This window comes from Melospiza melodia, chromosome 15, assembly GCF_035770615.1.
Source record: "Melospiza melodia melodia isolate bMelMel2 chromosome 15, bMelMel2.pri, whole genome shotgun sequence".
Taxonomy (NCBI): Eukaryota; Metazoa; Chordata; class Aves; order Passeriformes; family Passerellidae; genus Melospiza; species Melospiza melodia.
Window position 1 is genome coordinate 11,010,097 of NC_086208.1, and position 19,318 is coordinate 11,029,414.

General features: G+C 42.2%; 1 protein-coding gene across 5 annotated transcripts in view; it reads left to right on the forward strand.

Annotated features, from left to right (window-relative positions):
* PDE8A (phosphodiesterase 8A) overlaps positions 1-19,318 on the forward strand; it is a 149,148-nt gene that overhangs the window by 89,050 nt on the left and 40,780 nt on the right. For all 5 annotated transcript variants that reach the window (XM_063169782.1, XM_063169783.1, XM_063169779.1 and 2 more), the window contains exon 2: positions 17,216-17,272. In XM_063169782.1, coding sequence (XP_063025852.1) covers positions 17,216-17,272 — 57 coding nt within the window. The remainder of the gene's footprint in view (positions 1-17,215; positions 17,273-19,318) is intronic.

Sequence of the window (19,318 nt, forward strand, 5' to 3'; positions counted from 1 at the left end):
AGAGAGTTTTTCCAGGGGTTACCATCTTTCTGATTGGAATTTATTGGTGAAGCTCCATGGTTGTGGTCACTGGTCAAATATTACTCCTTGCAGTTAAGAGATGGGCAGAATGGCATTCTGTTGGAGCAGAAATATCCTCCCTTACATTTCCTTCCTGCCTGATGTAACCTGGCTTTGAACAGCCTTCATTGCATGCCTACCTGAGAGGTTAATTTTTTTGGATCACATTTGATATTTGCCCATAGCTGGAAAATATGAGAGCAGATTGCACAAAGCAAACACTGAAATCCAAAAGGGAGATGTCAGACCTACAGTGTGGTTCCACCAGCAAAGTGCTTCCATCATATCAAAGTATTCACACAAGTTTATTGGTTATGTGTCTGTATATCCATTGTATATACAAGACTGATGGTGGTATGATCATAATGAAGTGGCACCTGCATTACTGGTACTGCCTTCCATATTTTCACTGAAGTTTATAATTTCTACTCAAATTTTTGAGTGTTCTAAAATAATAAGAATATTTGCAAAAAAATGTAGAATATCAACATGTACATATTTGCAAAATATGTAGAATATCAATATGAATTCTCAAAAACTATGTTTTCAGGATCAGAAAGGTCAGGACTTGGAGTTAGATATTAAGATGTAGTTCCTAGATTTCTAAGGAGCAGCTCCAACTTGCATCAGCCCAAGTTCTCTCCCTGTTTCATTGAAACAGTAATTTTCATGCAAAACACACCAGACATCACAGGATTCCAGTAGTTCCGGCCCATTTGTCTGCTGCTGCTAGGAAGTTGTTTACTCTTTTGTATCACTCTCTGCTGACGTCTGCTCACTGAACAATGTCATCAAATTTCCTGTTTTTTGGCTTGTGGAAAGCAGCTCCCCCACCTTCTGCTCAGGCTTTGCTGCGTGGAGCTCCGTGGAGCGGATGCACCCAGCAGACAGGATGCAGGGTTAAATGCAGCAGAGCTAAATAAATAAAGGAGGTGTTCACTTGTGAACTAGGGGGATAAAGCTGACAGCTCAAACATGGAGCAGCGATAAAATACTTGTTTCAGGTTGTGGGAGGTTTTTAATGGCTTTTGGATCTTTTTCTGTGAGTTTATGCTAGCAGCTTCCTGAAGCAGCCTGAAATAGTTTATGGTGTGGTGCTGTGTGATGTGTGTGTGAAAACACCTCTGTCAGGTACTCACAGCTGTAGTTCTGAGGCAGAGGGGCTGCCAGCAGTGTGTCCATCAGGAACTCCTCAGCTCCATCTGGAACTCCTCAGCCTGGTGCTGGGCCCAGGGGTGCTGACACTGCCAGGGCCTGATCCCTTCCCTTTTTGGTTTGATTCTGGCCACTTAACTTCCACTTGGGCAAGCACCAGCAATGGGCAGAGCAGACCTTTGTTCAACAGGTCTTCCAGGCAAAGTTTGGGGAGCTTTCACTGATAACACCAACATTGTCATTTTGGCCTGCCGTCATCCATAGCAAGAGGGAGCATCTATTGTTAGAAACCCACCCAACCTTTGTGAAACAGGGAATGCTGTGTCCTTTAGCTGAGTCTTGTGCTCCCCTCTCTTCTGTAGCTCTGTCATGCTCCCCCCAACTTAGTGTTGCTCTGTCTTGAAATTCAATTTGTTCTTTCTCCCAAGAGCATTTGATCCCTACACGAAAACAGTTCTTGTAAGGATTCTCCTAACATCCTTTATTAGAACAAAACAGAACAACACCCCTCCAAAGAAACAAAACAAAACAAACCTAAAACACTTCCCCCCTTGCCCCACCCACCCAAATACCAGAAAAATAAAAATCCCACAACGTAAAACATTTGGAGTCAACTTGCAGAGCGCTGAAAAAAATGCAGGAGTATCTGATGACAGACAGAACTACAGGGTATGCTGGAGTGATTTATAGGAACTATCCCACCACTGGGGGCATTGAGTTTGTCTTTGTTTTTTAAAGGTTTTTATTAAGGTAGAGCCAGAACATTTTGCTTGCTGCATTTCTTTACTGAATTCAGTTTTGTTGCAGTGTCTCACTCATGCCTGCATTAACTGGAAATAGTCTGAGTGTGTGAAGTACTGAGTGTGGAGCATGTGGGCTGGCACCTCCTGGAAATGCTGAGCTCTTGTCATCACTTCTGACATCTCATGCTTGGATCTCTGCAGAGACAAAAATGCTGTTTGCCTCAGAGTGTCTTCCATTATAATGAGAAAGGAATATGAGAGGGTTCCCTTGCAATATCAGGTTCCTGTTCTTGCAGCATCCTGCATCCAGAATGGGGCCCACAGTCAGCATGTAGAGAGCTGGACTGGATGCAGTACCCAGCCTTGGGTACCTGTGAGAATCTGCCTTACATCTCCAGGCGTGGGCTTGCATTCTGAATGGGCTTGTCTCAATAAAATCATACCAATGCCCAAACATGAACATTTTCTAAGACGGGCTGCCAGGTTGGATAAGATGTGGTTGAGTTACACCTCAGTCAGTTAAACCCTTGTGGTGCAAACCTTGCACTGCACACAAATGGAAATAAAGAAGTTATCTAGTCCCTGGTACAGACCTGCCCATAGTGCAGGACCCACATCAGTCACCTTCTGTCTGCTGAGGGGGCTCAGGAAAGAAGCAGGTGAGGAGATGGCTGCAGACAATGAGTTCAGTGCCTAGGCAAAGGTAACACTTCATCCAAACAGTTGGCAGGGGTTTCTATCTCTGTTTATCCTCTGCCTTCTTCCACTCTATGGGAATGTATTCCCCATTTTCTAGGTTTTCTGAGGTTCATCCTGTGTCTTTGTGCCTTCCCATCTGATAACAGTGCTGGTGTTGGATTCTTTTGACCTCTGCCTCCCTCCCCCCATTACTATTCTGTTTGCAGAACTGTCCCCTTAAATTTCTCCTGTGCCCTTTTCCATTCCCTATCCCCTTCTGCCAAGTTTGAACCCCTAATGGTGCTACAGCCAACAAAAACAACCTTCAGGGGTACATTTCCTCCGTGGCAAAGGAGGCCAGAGCTCCCCATTGCCTGTGTGGACTGCAGGGCTGGATGGAGCCCTGCATTGCTGGGGAGAAGGCACAGGGGGCTGTGCCCCCCATGCCCTGCAGAGCTGTCTGCTCATGGGCCCTGCCAGCCTGGGGGGCACAGCAAGCCTGAGGCACTCTGCTCCTTACCCTGCAGTGGAGGAGAGCTCAGCAAACTGTGTCACCAGGGCATCTGAGTACCAAGCTCCCTCCTGGGGCCCTTGCGCTCAAAATCTGAGCCTCTGCCTCCTGCTCCTGGTTAAATGTGTTCATAACTTACCCTCATGGAGATTTATAAGTACAGGTGCAAGCTAAAACTCCTGAAAAGATGTCATTCATTTTATTTCTAACAAATAAATTCCATATGTTTGTCTCTAACTCTCCCAGTGCTGATATGATCAGCTTGGGGCTCCAGTTGTTCAGTCTTGTGTTAGATGACAGAGTGAAATGAATGCTCACCTTTGCCACTGGTTTGCAGTCAAAGGGACACAAGTTTTTCTGACAAAATGAAGCTGAGAGAGTTCCAGATGAGACTGGGAGGGTTGAGTTGAGAAAACAACTGGCTGGCATGCAATGACACAACAGTAGTAACTAGATTTAAAAGAAAATTAAAATAATCTTGTATGACAGAAAAAGTGGAAATAATGGAGCATTTCAGAAAGTATGCAATCATGTACTGCAAAAAATAGGTCTATACTTACCATAAGGTGTTTCTTGCTGCAGACTCTGAAAAGCTTCTTATGTGGGAAGCATTGATTTGCACAGTGCTGCTTGCAAAGGCTCTGGCTTAATTCTCCAAGTCAGACTTGGGGGAGGAAGTGTTTTTCTTTGACTGGCAGAGCCAAGAGATTATTCTTACTCTAGAAGAAAATAGCAAGGCAGTCCAATGGTAGACCTGGTAATTCTATATGCCCTATGTGCCATGTAGATTAGAAAAAAATAGAATGGGCTGAAAATACAGAGCAGTGTAATTGCAAAGCAAAATCATCAGTTAAGCTATTAAGTTGTCATAAACACTGTAAAATTCTGTCTTGAAACTTGGTCTGAAGCAGAAATGTAATATGTGCAGTGTGAGTTGTGGCACCCATGGCTTCACATTTACAGTACCAGAAAAATATTTTACCTAACATAGGCATGTTTATCTTGTAAAAAATTTAAATTTGTTTTAAATGTTGTAAGCAGTATTCATTTATGGTACAAGCAGGCCATGCTTCACTTCCTTCCTGAAGAGCATGTGGGTAGCAATGGGCTGTGTTATTTAAGAATACATAAGGGCATGAGGCTGGAATACCACACACAGTGGGTTGGCAATGGATTTGTTGGATTTGTCTGACAAAGGAACTCCCAGGTGATCAATTACTGAGCATTCAGGGCCAGCTGGGCAGAGAGGGAAGGACACAGAGTCACGATGGGCCTTGGTTTGTACGAGTGCCCTCTGTAGCTTTCTGTGGAGCTCAGACAAGGAGATGTGCAAGGACACAGAATCCCAGCAGCAAATGCCCCAGATAACCTCTGCCACTCGCAGGAAATTGTCACAAAACCACTGCAAATCTTGCTTGCTTCATCTGGAAAGTATTTCTGGGTACAACCTCATACTGTGGCCTACAAATTTTGTTACTCTGTTTTGGTGGGGAACATACTGTGAGTAATTTATGTCCAGTGGAGTAGTGGTTTGATGCCACCCCTAATGTATTCCTGCTGTTTCACATAAAGGGTGGTGGTTTTTTTTGTTGGAATATATTTGAAAGTTCTTAGCAAAATTAGATTACAGATTGAGTGGATTAAATTATGTGTCTCACAGTATATTCTGAAGTCATCCAGAGTATGACATATTGGTTCAAATTAAGCAGTGAAGGAAATAATTAGAACTGTGGTGTTCCATGGTAGGTGCTCAGACTGTACGTGGTAGTGGCTATAGAGTTAGTCAAAATATATTCCTGCTGCAAGCCATTACTAAAGTTATAAAGTTCAACACTGAGCAGCACACCATTTGTTTTGTCTTTAGAGGATGAGGACAAAATAGATGCAGAAAAAGCTGCTAACCACACAAATATGAATGTGGTAAGAACATTTGTCCTGGCTTAAAGAAACATGCAAACACATAAAACAAGTCAAATGAAATTTCCCAGGATTGAGAAAAGCTTCCATAATTAAGGACATTGTTCTCTCCTGCATCTATACTAAGTAATGACCGACTTATGCATAAAATTCATACAGGAATAAAAAGAAATCAGGTGAAATATCTGAGTAATAAACTTTTTAAGAGTTAGATCTGTCATTCTTCAGTGAGTTTATAGGTTTACTTTTATTTTTTAATTCTCAGAGCAACCTATAGTTTTACTGTAGTTTTATTGGAATTGTTAATAAAGTGAGTCTGGTTTTTCATCTCTGTTGCTTGCATATGAGACATTACACTTTATACTAAAAAACTATTTATCTTTGATATTGAATTTATTTGTAATGGTTTATATGTACTGATTCACACAGGCTATCTTTCCCATTAAACTGGTTTATAGAAATGCAGTATAATTTTTATGCAAAGCAATAGTTTTGTTTTATTCTAGTTCTGTGAATTTCCAGCTACGTTTTGTGTCCTAGAAGTCTGGCTGAGCTCAGAGTCAGCCCATGGAACTGCACTAAATTGCATATTTCATTAATAGAATTTTTCTGTTTGCTTTGGACGTTCTTCCTAGTATTTCGTAGCTTGGGGGGAAAGGCAAAAGAAAATAAGAGTACAGTTGGTTTTTTACTCGGCTCTGCTGGAGATACAGAGGAGTTTCTCTTCTGCCTGGTGCAGGCAGGTCTGAGGAAGTCTGAGTCCCCACAGTTTGGTCATGCAGATACAGTGCCCATCCTCCCCAGGGGAGGACACCGAGGCTTGCAAATTAACATTTCCTGCTAAAATTTCTGGTAAAAGCTCCCAGCCAGAGCTATCAGCAGTCTGGATCACTGTCTGGGAAGAAGCACTTGGTGCAGGGGAGGAAGAAGGAAATGGTGACTGTGAACTTGCTAATGGTGTCGCCAGACAGGGCTTTAATGTCTGTTTTCTCTTGTTTGTTCTTTGGCATAAAGCTTTCACGCTCTCAATAGAAGGCCCAGGGCTGCTGCATCCTCTCCTTAGAAAAGCCAGCAGAGTGAGAAACACATTCTGGGTAGTTGCAAAACAGATTAGACAGGCTTGGTTAATGCCAGAATTCGGATCTCGAGGGAGATTGATTTTGGATAGAGGCCAGCTTTCCTTGCAGCTAATTATGGGGGTTTTGCATAGTGGACACTATTTAGTTATTTAATGAGTAAGTGGAGCCTCTCTCTTTCATGGTGCTCCTTCTTTTAGTTCATCATTGTTACCCAAGTGGAATGAGGATGTCACTGCCTGGCTGGAAGTGCCCTGTGGAGCTCTGTTCCCTGTGACACAAGAGCCACCCGTGCCCAGCCCCAGCACTGGTTCCTGTTGTAAAGCATTTGTGCCACTCTCAGTTCCAGCATCAGACCTTTTTAGATGAGACAGATAAATTTAGGTGTCAATAAAATTGTGCAGAAGGTGATAAGGCACCTGCTGATCCTAATATCTGAGAAGTTGTTTTTGCAGCTCCAGGCTCGGCTCACATTTTGCAGTACTTGCAGGGAGGAGCAGAGAATCTGCTTGTTTCAGAGGCAGCACATGGTGCTTCTGTTCAGACACGCCCTGTGGAAGGGCCCACTCAGGTCTGAGGAGTGGGAAACCTGAGGAGTCTCATAAAGCTGAGAAAAAAATTTCTGACACCCACTCTTGTTATAGGCAAGACAAGCACTGCTCTATAATGTCTCTTCAAATGTCACATGAAAAGTCCACATCTGCTCGACCAAATGCACCTTTCAACCACTGCTTATAAGCTTTCATGGTTTATAGAGCACTTATGCTTGGCAGTTTGCAGGTGAACGCTTGTTTACATTAAAGATTTACTCAGTGTTTTTGCATCTTCTCTTCTTACCCCCCATGTTACAGATCTTTGCAAATCTTTCAAACTGGTGACTGCAGCAGCTCTCTGTGACAAAGCTTCACTGATGCCATGCAACTTGTAAACGTATTTGATGCAAGTATCTCCAGATGTTATCTCTCTTTCCTGGAAATCTCAAGGTTAAATAATTTATATGAGGCTATTCAACACGTATAGATTGTTATCTGGGTAATTATGGCCTGTGTACTCAGTTTGAGGAATGCTAACATGGTACCTGGAGAGAGTATGTTTGGACAGCAGGGCAGGATTTCATCTTAAGTGGATATTTGATACCCAGCTGGATTTGTTTCCCAGTTAAAGCAATGTCAGAGTGCTTTAAGGGCTTCCTTGATGATGGGTTGTTTATTAAAGAGCTGCCTTGTGGGAGGCTCCTGGGCTGAGGCCTTGCCTGCCCCAGCTTTAACACTGAGAAACTTTACTAGGAGTTGGTAATGTATTGATTGCTAATGCGTTTCTATGGAGAAAATTGGCTGCTGGTACAAAATAATAATTTATTTTGTACCAGCAGCATGTCCTTTGGCATATCCAGCAGTTCTTTTGTAAAGGAAATGGTAGTCATAAGCAGAAGATGCAGGATTGCTTTGTATCAAAGATAATGGTATAATTACACAGATTCTTTCATTTAAATGAAATAAAATGGAGTGTGCCTACCACAAATCCAGATAGAGCGAAATTATATTTACAAGAAAACTAGAATGAAAAACTGCTTTGTTGCAATAAAGTCTACTTAATTGCAGTTCTGATCATAATGAAAATCCCACTTTATTAAAGACATGCAGAGTTGGGGGGATTGTCATAACTGTAAAATGGTAACTTAAGGAAAAAAAAAAAAAAAACGTGATCCCATCGCAGGCGTGTGGTGTTTAACGAGCCCTGTGGGCTGGCAGCAGCGCTGTGAGTTAGTGAACAGGAGTCAGGCAGAAAAACGGTGTCGGGTTTCAGACAACCATGTAGGTCCTCAGCAATGAAGAGGCATCTGTATTAGGGGAAAGCCAGTCACTCATCCCCTCTGCCAGTGGAGTTCCCAGTGGTCAAAAGAAAGGGATGCCCAGGACTCTTAAATATTTTTGTCTGTTTTCCTCCTTATTTTAAAACTTGAAGTTAGTTTGTTGCATTGGTTATAGCTGTGAACAAGCAAAATTAATGCTAAACCTTAGAGTGAAAAAAAAAAGAATGTTCTACTGTGAATTTCCTCAGTTTTTTTAAAAAAAGACATCTTGAATATGCCTGCAGTCTCAAGTCTTCATTTGCTGGAGACAAAGTTCCCTATTTAGAAAAGGTTTGACTGCCAAGAACTCCTCTTGGTTTTCTCAAGTGTCAATTGACAGTTCCATTCAGTCTGAGAAACACATACTCAATAGATAAAAATACAGTTATGCTTATTATCAGTAATGAACATTTCTCCTTTGCTCTGCTGGCTGCTGTCCCCCTGACTTTGCATTTATTCTACCTGCAACATCCCACCCCAGAGACATCACCTTTGTTGGTGCTCAGAGCAGCTCCCAGGCGGGTGCTGGATGAGCACAGGTGGGTTTGTGCACCCTGAAGGTGGGCAGGGCACAGCCCTGGAACCCCAAAGAGTTCTGGTGATGTGCAGCAGGTTCCCAGACCCCTGAGGGAGCTGTGTGAGGGTGCTGTGTGTGGCACACGGCTGGGAGAAGAGGGAAGGAGGAGGAGGAGGCGGCTTCGTGCTGTCACCATCCAGTCTTGGAGCAGTAAACTGGCACATCCAGGATCCCACTTCTGCACAGGCTGGAGAAATGGAGATAAAGATAGCAGATGGCAGCAGGTGGAAAAAATTACTGTGGTCAGTAAAGGCTCAACTGTGTCAGCACACAAAATGTGTTACTAGTGACAATAGAACAGCAAGTTTATTCCTTAACAAATGGAGGTTTAGGACAACATGGAGAACTTCTAGGAAGCCCAGCAGATCTACTGACTGAATTCTGCTATTTTTGGGCTGTACACTCTTGCTTTGCTTGGTCTGTTTGTGACGATTGCAGTGTTGATAGATCAAGCCATGAAAAGTTTGTCTGGCATAAAGTAGCTGGAAAACTTCCTGGTAGACTGGAACTTCCTTTTAGTCAGATGAGTCTGTTCAAATCCAGATGGTTCAAAGAAAGCTGTCACTGAAATTCATATTCATAAGGAAAAAATGAAAACTGATAATGGAGTTCTGTTGTGTTCTGATGCATCTTTAATCCTCTCTAAAATAAAATTAGTAAATGGTCTCCACCAGAAAAAACAGAATTAGCTGATAGATAGGAAACAAATTAGCACTTACTGCTATACTTCAGGATCTTGCAGAATCACAAGAGAGCAAGCAGTTTTAATGATATTAAACAATAGAACTACTGTGCCATATTTAAGTCTCCCAGAGTGCTGTGCAGTTCAACTGTTAAAATGCAGGCAGGAAGAATTTCCCCCAGGGCCAGAAGAATGTTGTATTTGTACTGAAGTGTCTGCTCAAGCTGGGGGATGGAAAGTCAGCCACAGCCTGCCTGTAAAATTAATACACCTGAGGCAACAGCAGATGAGTGAGAAGTTCCTTTCCCGTTTGACAAAGGTGTTGGTAAAGCCAAAGGCTGCATTTATTTGTTTGGAGTTACGTGAACCCCAAAATATTTAATGCTCTGATTTGGAACATCTTGGCTGATGACCTGCAAGACTTACAGACCAATTTCTTCCCTGTTGACTTGGCCAGCCTTTGCATCAGGGTAAAAGTTACTGCTGCCAGCAGATGAGAGAGGACAGCACAGTGAATCTTTTGTAAAATGCTGGTGTAGGAGGCGTGAGCTCAGTTACAGCTCTCCCAGCCAGTGGAATAACCAGACCTGTGTCAGCTGAGGGGAAGAGGGGAGAGGAAAGGAGACTCTCAGCCTTCTGGGAGTTGCTAGGCACATTGTTTTATGTGGCTGCCATTAAAGCATTTTGTGAGACACAGCATGGCTGGTCCTGGTTGCAAAGGGGAAATCAGAGGAACCTCAGGGCTGCTGGAGTACAGGGGAAGAACTGCTGAAACTCAGCAAGGTGCAATACCCACCCAGATGTGCTGTCCAGCTCCATCTCACAGAGCAATCCCAACCCTACCCTCGTGTAAGCCCAGAGTGCCAGGGGTGCCTGACTTGGCAGGGCATTTGCTCTGAATTGCAGGGTGTTGTATCTGACCCTTGAATTTTGTCAGAAACTAGGTGCTAGTGCCTTAAAGATGACCTCTTTCTTTTTGCTTCATCTGAAGCAATTCAGTTTCTCCATGTTGCACATTCTGTTCCTGTTTGAACAGCTGAAAATCTTCATACTACTTTTTTTTTCTTTTTTTTTGCATTGATAAAGGCATCAATTTTTGCAACCTATGTATAGAAAACCATTATTATAGGCTTTAAAACATTCTTCTAAAGTACAGGCCAGATCATTTAAGCTGGTTTTCTCTTAGTGCAGGATAGAACTACAGATGCTCCACAGCATGCCCTCACCACACAGAAATACTTGACTACAGTTCAGTGAGCAGCCCAGAGATTCAATATGGGGAGACCTCACAGCCTCCAGACAGAGTTCTGTGCATATTTGGCCCAAATGGAGAAGTTCTTGCCAGCACTTTCAGTCAGAAAGTGGGATCTTAATGAAGACACCAGCGAGCCATCTCAAATCTTAAGATTATGAAGACTTAGGGCACTTTAAATTCTGGGCTGTTTGGTCAGAGTAGGGTTTGGCAAAATGACAACCATGAAGCACAGACCAATGTTAAGGTTATTCACACTTGTTGTGGAGTGTATGATTCACGTTTTTTCTCTTCTAAAGAGACAAACAGATGAAATTTCAAGCCCAGTATAATTGTGCATAAAATGCAGGTCTAAAAGGGGTCTTTGAATCAGGTAGATGCTGCAGCAAATATAACGTGCTGGATTTGATATGAGGACTGGTTTCCATTCAACTTTGTTCTCACTGGACAGAAAAGTCAGTGTGTATTAATGAGTAAATGGTTCTCATTTCTGACTTGGCTGATGTATTCCATCCCTTTTTGCTGTGTGATTCATTGGCAGCGAGCACTCTTGTGTAAGTGTGTAGTGTGAGATTTGCAGAGTTGCTTTGCAGGAGTTGTATCTGCTTAGCTTAGAAACCTACAGTACTGCTGTGATTACCAAGATGTGATATAACTTGTTTGAGTTATCACCAACACAGTTTTGAATTTCAGAAATAAGTGGGTGTTTCCCAGGTATCAGTATGGTCCCAGTATGGCCAGTTGGCCAGCAAGCAGGGCCACTGCACACCCTGCCCAGGGATGCCAGGGCTCAGCACAAGGGGAGATGGAGTTGTCTCTCTCCCTCAGTGCCTCAGTTCCTTTGAATGTCAAAATGAAACCAGCAAACTCCCTTTTCAAGGCTGAAGATCTGTTCCATAGACATGAGCGATAATGGCATTTATTTTATCATTTCAATACCATATCAGGACCTAAAAACATCCCCCAGTTTGTCAGGCTGTTCTGTGTAAAAGTTCAGCCCTTTTCCAGTGGCAGGCACTGCTGGCTGGCTTTTTCTGCTGTCGCTGTGCAACGTGACCACAGAGGGCCCCTGGTCTGGGCCTGAGGCCATGCAGGCCCCACCACAGTGCAGATGAGAATCCAAGTCACTTTGGGACAGCATTGTTAATTATTCCCAGCCAAACAGAATGATTCACTTCTGCACGTGCTACGCTTGCAGTTTGATATCCAAAGTTTCCTGTGAAGCATAAGGGGAGAACTTATAAACAGTAGAAAATGGGAGTTCTTGATTATGTCTGAAGTGTGCAAGAAGGCAGCAATTTCACAACAGCATTGCTGCATTTCAGTTCTAACTTGGCTTCACTCATGGCCCTGAGGAAATGCAGTGGGCAACCAGGCCCAGAACACAAACAAACAAACATATATAATAGTGGTTGGCATGTGGGGCAAGCTGAACATAAGCCAAAAATCAGCTGTGCCAGGGAGAGCCCTGGTGGAGCTTGGATGGCACTCCCATAAAGCAGTCCCAGTCCCACCAGGCTGTAAATTTCCTGTGAAGCTTCCTCAGGACCTGGTTAACACAAAAATTGCCCCCAGGCTGAGTAATGGAAGAGCTGCTGGATTTTGGGAGAGGAAAGGTGTTGCCAGTTCATTGGGAATAAGAAATTGGGTCTCGTGGCTGGTTACAAGCCCAGAGAAGGGCTAGCATCCTGATGTGAGAGCTCTGGCAACTCATTACACTCAATAAAGCTTTTCTCCTCACAAAAACTGCAAGCTGCCAAAATTGTGTTGCTAATGATGTGAATTGGAGGCCAGAGTTGGGCTCTCCATAGCTCATTTATGTAAAACAGGCTCAAAAACAGTACTAAAACTTAAGACAAGATTAAGAAAACAGAGGGTGTGTACCCATCACTTACTGTCTGCTGTGTTGTTACATGGCAGCATTGTAGATAATTTTTCTAGGAATCAATTTAAACCAGGAAATAGATAAAAGAAAAATTATACCAGAACAAAACATTGAGTGATCTGCAGGCCTTGTGATAGAGATATAAATCTGTATTCGTTTGTTGAGAGAGATGCATCAGTGAAAACACGATTTAGATTAATCTAAATGCTAGATTTTATCAAAGCACTGAGTCAGGATGCTACATTATGAGTTCAGAGTCTGTGACATTTGTCTACATCTTTTATGAAGCAGAAATAAGAAAAAAATATCAAGGACTGGAATAACTGGTTTTATCCAGGTTGAAGAGCAGTTTTGGTAAATTTTAATCACTTTTCAGAACTCATGTCTTTGTATTTCAGCAAAGAATAAACTGACTGTACAGCACAGGGTCTTTGAAGGCCAAGTTTACCTTTGTCCTTGAGTCTGTTGAGCAAAGGCAGAAACCTTGGACACTGTTTTCTTTATTCTTTATTCAAACTGTTGTGGCCTCCAAACAACAAAAGAAAGAGCTGCATAGGGCCAGACTCCCACTCCATTTACTCTGAAGTAAATCCAGTATATTTTCAATGTATTTGAATTGCTCTGGATTTCACTGGATTTGCTAACCAGGTCAGAATTCAGTCTGTGAACTATAAAATTAATGTTATGCTGTGCCTGTTAGGAAGATCTGCTTGGGCAGCATTTGATGTTACTTGCACTGATGTTGAGTTGGTAACAAGAGTGCTGTCAAAGTGTGCAAGGAAGACATGAACAGTGATGTTCAGTGTACAGCAGAAAGCACATGGAAAATAGGAAGCTGAGTCTTAAGTCATCTACAGATGTTCATTTTGTTGGAGAAAGGAGTAGGTAAATGAACATGGATTGGATTAGTGTTCATGTGCTTCAAAAAGTGATGAGTGTTATGATAAGCAAAGAAAAATGTGAATTGTGAAAATTTGATCCTGAACATGGAGACTTTCTTGCCCAGAAGTATGAGCTGCAACAAGTCCCAACACCTTTCCCTGTTGAGAAAGAGGAACTATGCTGGCATGACCTGGCTGGACAAGATCCTGCACCTTGCCATGCCAGTTTGTAGGAAATTGTCTATTTCCCAGCTTTCAGCGTCCAGGAAGATTTGGCTAAGGTTTCTGAGGAAGTATATTCTCATGCAGATTTCAATTCTTTGCAGCAAATAAAACCTGAATCAATAAAAGTTTAGGGAATTGTATAAGTCTGTCAGTTCATTTGAGCCTTTGTTTTCTGGCGTGATAAATCTATGCCTAAAACGGTGGATTAAGAGAAAGGAGTTTTCTCCTTTGTAAAATGCATCTCTGGTTTTCTTAGAATTACAAAATTTAAGTTAATGTTAACAGTCCTGTGGCTTCCAGCATATCTTGATAATGAAGACGGTTAATTCTTATGTGATGAGTCAACTCATGCAGATTCATATCATGTACCTAGTATATATAGAAAATATAAGTATGTATTTTAAAATCAGATAAAAAATTTTGATGATACCTTAAAACATTGATCTGAGGAAAATGATGAATTTTGTTGGCTGTATTCCAAGAGGACTAACAGTGAAGTCATGTGTCTAATCACTGTAGTTATTTGTCATATATTACAGTGAGTCAGAGATTCTGACTGTCTGCCCACTGAAAGCAGATGTTGCCCTCCAGCAGCAGCTCCCATCTGCAATCCATTCAGCAGAAGTTGATGGCACTCTTTGCATTTGCATTTGCACCTCCATAGCAGGAGTATTACACGAAGGTTAATAGCCAAAGGATCTTTTGGGAGCTAATTCTGCCCAAAATGTTAGGTGTGCTCTCCTCCTCAATGGATAATGGTAAGAGATATTTTGGAGAATGCCAGGATACACCACTTCTAACAAACAGGACACCCACGGGCTGCATAGATCTGTCCCTGTCACCAGCCAGGCAATTTTTCACCAAAGGGAGCACGTGAATCAAGCTGGCTTTATGTCCACCCTTTATTCCTTTCTGCATTTATTCATTGAGCATCTGAAGTTTCTCCAGCAGTAGGAAGAAAGAAAAAACAACCCAGCAGAGATGAACAGACTATTCCTGCAGGTTCTGTTCTGGTAAAATATGAAGAATGACTCATAGAAAGAAGTACTTTACCAGGTTATATCAGGTCAGGGCTGACTTTGTTGTACTTTAATCAGATCAGTCACAGTTGTGTAGGTCTGTGTTTTTAAAGCTTATTTCACTTGTTTTTATTTACCCAACATTCAGTTTTCTCAGGGCATTGGAAACATGGACTATTTCTATCAGCAGTTTCAGCGTTTGCAGTGCAGCTGCTACAACACAGAGATCATTTCTGAGTGTTGAGCTGCTCACAGCAGTCAGGGGATGACAGCAGTCAGTCACTTACAGCTCGTGCTATTGCCTTGGGCTGAATCCCACTTTGTGCCAGAGGCAGGGCTGGGGTTCCACAGCACAAAAATTTTCAGTGTTCAAATAAGGAGGGCAAATTTGAGGGGCAGTGAGTGCTACCAGCAGTAGCTGAGGGGTCGGAGGGTGTGAGAGGGCTGCAGGTGCTGTGAGTGTTGGAGGCGCTGCGCTGACGGGCTCTGCGTCAGCAGCGCTTTGGCAGCAGAGCCGGCTCATCACAGCCAGCTCCAGGAGCCCACAGCCAGTGCCACCTCTGCCTTCCCAGACACTCTTCCCAATCTGTGCCTGCCTGGAGGGCTGGCACATGCCTGAGTCGTGTCTGCCGATCTGAAAATGTACTCGGGCTCTTCCACTACGGGAGAAATTCCAAGGAAGAAGTAGAAGAAGGTGTGAGTGAATAAAGATGTGCTTGTGCAGTTACTACACGTGTGAGCTTTGGCTGTGTTTGGTTTTGTTATAAGTTTGCAGCATTAGAGGTATTTTAAAAGCTCATTTAGTTCAGCAATAGTTGAGAGTTTCTGCTAATCCTTGCTGAAGCCTTGATTTTTGACACAATCCTTAATTGACATGTTACGCCTCAGTGCTACCTGCAGCACACAAAAAGTTTAAATGATTAATCAAGTTGTTTGAGCAGATTTCAACAGGATTAAGAATTAACTGGAGTTCACCAAAATTTTCCAGCTGAGATGCAGACCAGGGCTTTGATTCCACTCAGGACAGCAAGTTAATGTGTAACAAGCCAGGTTATCTCATCTGGTCACTTCTTGTGACTTAGGCGTAAATGGTGCATAGACAGGTATTTTCATTGCAGCAATAGCCACAGATTTCTGCCAGAAAAGTGGTTTTCGGGCTCAGTCCTTAAAATACTTCAATTACTATTTGTTCACAAACTTCTTAGAGGAAAGGAGCATCTGAAAAGCAATAACTAGCAATACTGTGTATATCTCATTTGTTAAAATTCCCCTTGGGCTGGGACTGATGGTCCAAGGGTACACTGGCGCTTCTTTCTAAGAGTCATTCTGCACCCCCAGCTGCCAGTGAGGTTCAGCTCTGGATCTGAGCCCTCCAGCTCAGGCCATTGCCTGGTGACGTGGAGCACTCACTGTTTTATGCTGCCAGGTGCAGTGTACAAAAAGTCCAGGTTTGATTTCAAGTGCAGCTCTGGACAGAGAAGTAACTGCAAAAAGGCATCTTTTGGGTATCTTTTACTCAAGTGACATCCTCTCTCCATGGCCTTCAGGCACTTCTGCTGATCCTACTGATTCAGGACTGCAAACCCAGTAACACTGGTGCAAAGAGCTGGATTCCCCCCTGTTATGTGTGCTACCAGCAAAAGTCTTTGCTGTTTCGTAGTGCAGATTTTGAATAATTGGATGATGTACCACAGGGGAGAATAAAGCAGCTTGAGTTTTCCGACTGAAGAGAGATTTTTGGTCTCAAGATCAGAAAAAAAGAAATGACTGGAGTGTATTTAAGCTAAGCCAATCTGACCCCAATGGCTGAATAAATGTGAAACCCCTCCATGTCATTTTAATATCATCTCTTAAAGACCCACTTAAGCACGACAAGCAAACACTGGTTCCTGGCATGCTTTTGTCGGCGCTGTGTTGCCATTTTGCCTTGACTTGTGTTTGTTGCTTATTTAATATTGCAGTGATGACTTCCAAGTTGATAAATAAATAAAAACACAAATTACATACCCTTAGGGCTGAGCAATGGAGCATTAAGGTCATGGAAAGAGTGGAGTGTGCAGTTCTAAATGATTTTTCTGTGGGATGTGCTGATGATTCTTTGAAACTACTTACTGGAAAAATTATAGGTTGCAAAGCAATAAATCTGATCTTTGAGTGGGTTTTAATTTTGAAAAAGAACAATGTAAAAATGCCACCTTTGTGCTCAACAGCCCTTTTCTTTTAATGTTTCAGTTCAGAGATACCTTACATTCACTGCATTGCCAAAGATTATTTTCTTCTGATTTCTTAACTCCAGTGACTTTTGAAGAGTCCATGTGACTCCAGGGACCAATGGTTGGACTTTGTTTCCTATCTTGCATGGGGAACGTTGTTATTCCTGCTTTTGGGCTTTTATTTCTGGGACAAGAGGCAAAAAATATTTAAGTACATTGAAAGTGCTGATGCTTGCCTGGTGGGAATTCTCCAAGAACCAAAACTGTGTAATCCTATTTGAGTGCCCCTCTGTATTTATGTTTTTAAATCCTTTAGAAGTAGTCTTATACCCGTTGAAGAGTCATTCATGTTGAAGTTTGATTAATGATATAAAAGAGAAGCAGTTGTGGTCATTGCCCTCCTTCCCACAAAGGAGAGAGATAACAGAGATAATTTTTCTTCTTCCTTAGGTATTATTCATTAATGTGTTCCCTCCTGCTTTCTTCTAGGCACCAGTAACAGATGTGCAGTTTGGCCCTATGAGACTTCATCAAGATCAACTTCAGGTAACACAGCAGTTCAAACTGAAGTCTTGATTTCTAAAGTATCATAGATGTTAAAAATTATGACTGGAACTTCTTGGATTATAGAGATCTTCACAGAGAATTTTGCTCAAGAGATAATGTGCACAAAACAGATTTTTATAATGACATTCTGTTTATGTGATACCTTAAACCCCCTGCCTGTTTTCTCCCACCATCTCTCAGCTCATAAAAATAGAGCTATCTATTTTTTCTGCTATCAGTTACCTTGTAATCAGCTTAGTTTGTGCCTCGTTTTGTATTTTACTGGTAGTAAAATTCTTAATTACAATCTCATCAAACTGGTACCAAGCCAACCAAACTTGCAGTATCATTACAAAAGATATGAAGTGAGCTTGGCAAAATATATTTTTTAATTGTTCATTACTGACTGACAATAATTAAACCTCTTTTATCCCTTTATTAATAAATGTTTTATGTCATTTGTCCCCTTACTTTGCCTGGGATGGACATGAGGTTTAGAGATCTGTGATTCCTTTGGAGTTCCTGTGGAAATTCTCCCATAACCCAAGGCATACTGAACCATTAATCATGCAAGATGTTCCTCTGTCAGTAATTGCAAAACTCCTCAGCAGAGGCAATGTGGACCTAATAAATTGAAAATCTCTGTCTTAAGAACTGCAGTTTAACATCTTCTTATCAAGCCATTGTCGGAACAGTAATACCATCAAAAATCAGATCTTAGGACATCCTCATCCAGCTGTTCCCCAAAATCAGAATAGTCCTTGAGTATTTCTGCCACCTGTATTGTTTTTAGTGATTGTATCACTTTTGCACAGTCACAGACCACTCTGAAATGCTGCTGATTTATCCTGGTAATATAGCTGGCAGGTGTGAGGGAGGGAGAAGGTAGGCAACATTGCATTCTTGCCAGAGTCAGTCATACAACTCAAATGCCCTGACTTTCTGTGCTATTGTTGAAATCCATTCTTCCCCTCTTAAGGAGTGTTATAGATTAACTTCACTAAACACAGCCCAAACTACGACATGTTTTTTGCAAACAGTTTTGCAGGTTGCTATAAAAGGCACCTGAACTGAATGTGTGCAAAATCCTTCATTCTTACAAAAACATGCAGTACATGGGAATGTTAAGATTTACTGGTGTACATTTCACCAGCCTGGTCCAAAGTGTAACAGCACTGGAGTTCCTAAAATCGCACAGAAGATAAACAGCAGTGGGATGTGATGTGAGTCACACCGGCTTCACTTTGCCTGACCAAAACATATCTGAGTGTGGTTTGATTCAACTTCTGAAAGATTGGTGTCTTGGGACAGCAGACCAAATGCTGGCTTAGTTACCCATTTCTCCCAAAAGGCTGCATATCCTGAGCCATCCCCAAAATCAGCACAGATCTACAGTCTGTCATGCTGTATCCTTTCTGCAAGAGAAGTTTTTTTCTGCCAACATTATCCTGACACAAAGTGCAATTGCATCAGTGAGTCTTCCTTAGCAGACTTTGTTCATCTTCTTTGCTGTATTAAATCCTAGAACTGGAAATACATTTTAAAGGAATTGGGCCTTATCATACTTTTAGACTGTAGGCATTGTGTTGATTTTAAAAAGGCTTAGAGAGATTAGTTACTGGCAATTACAAGGCAAGTTAGGGCAGAGCCAATAGTGGCTCCCAGGTCTGACCTCCAGTTCTGGATTTCAGCTATGATAATCTCCTTCTGTCATATAAATCCCATGGCAGGCTTTGTGTAGGAGTCACACGGGGACATACTCCATATACAGTGGTACTGCTTATGAGTTCAGTCTGGCATGAGTTCCTTTTGACCAGCCTGTCCAGAATTTCCAGAAACCCCACAGAGTGGGCAGCATCCAGTACTTTTGGGGGATTAGGATGAGATGGAAAGGAAAGCAGATTTTTTGTCATGCCATTGAAGCAGCATTAAATACTTATTCACATAAGATGAACTGTGGAGTTTTATTGTTGTTGTTGGGTTTGGTTTGGTTTTTTTTTTTTCCCTTTTCTGAAATATGATCCTGGCAAGAAAAATAAACCCCAA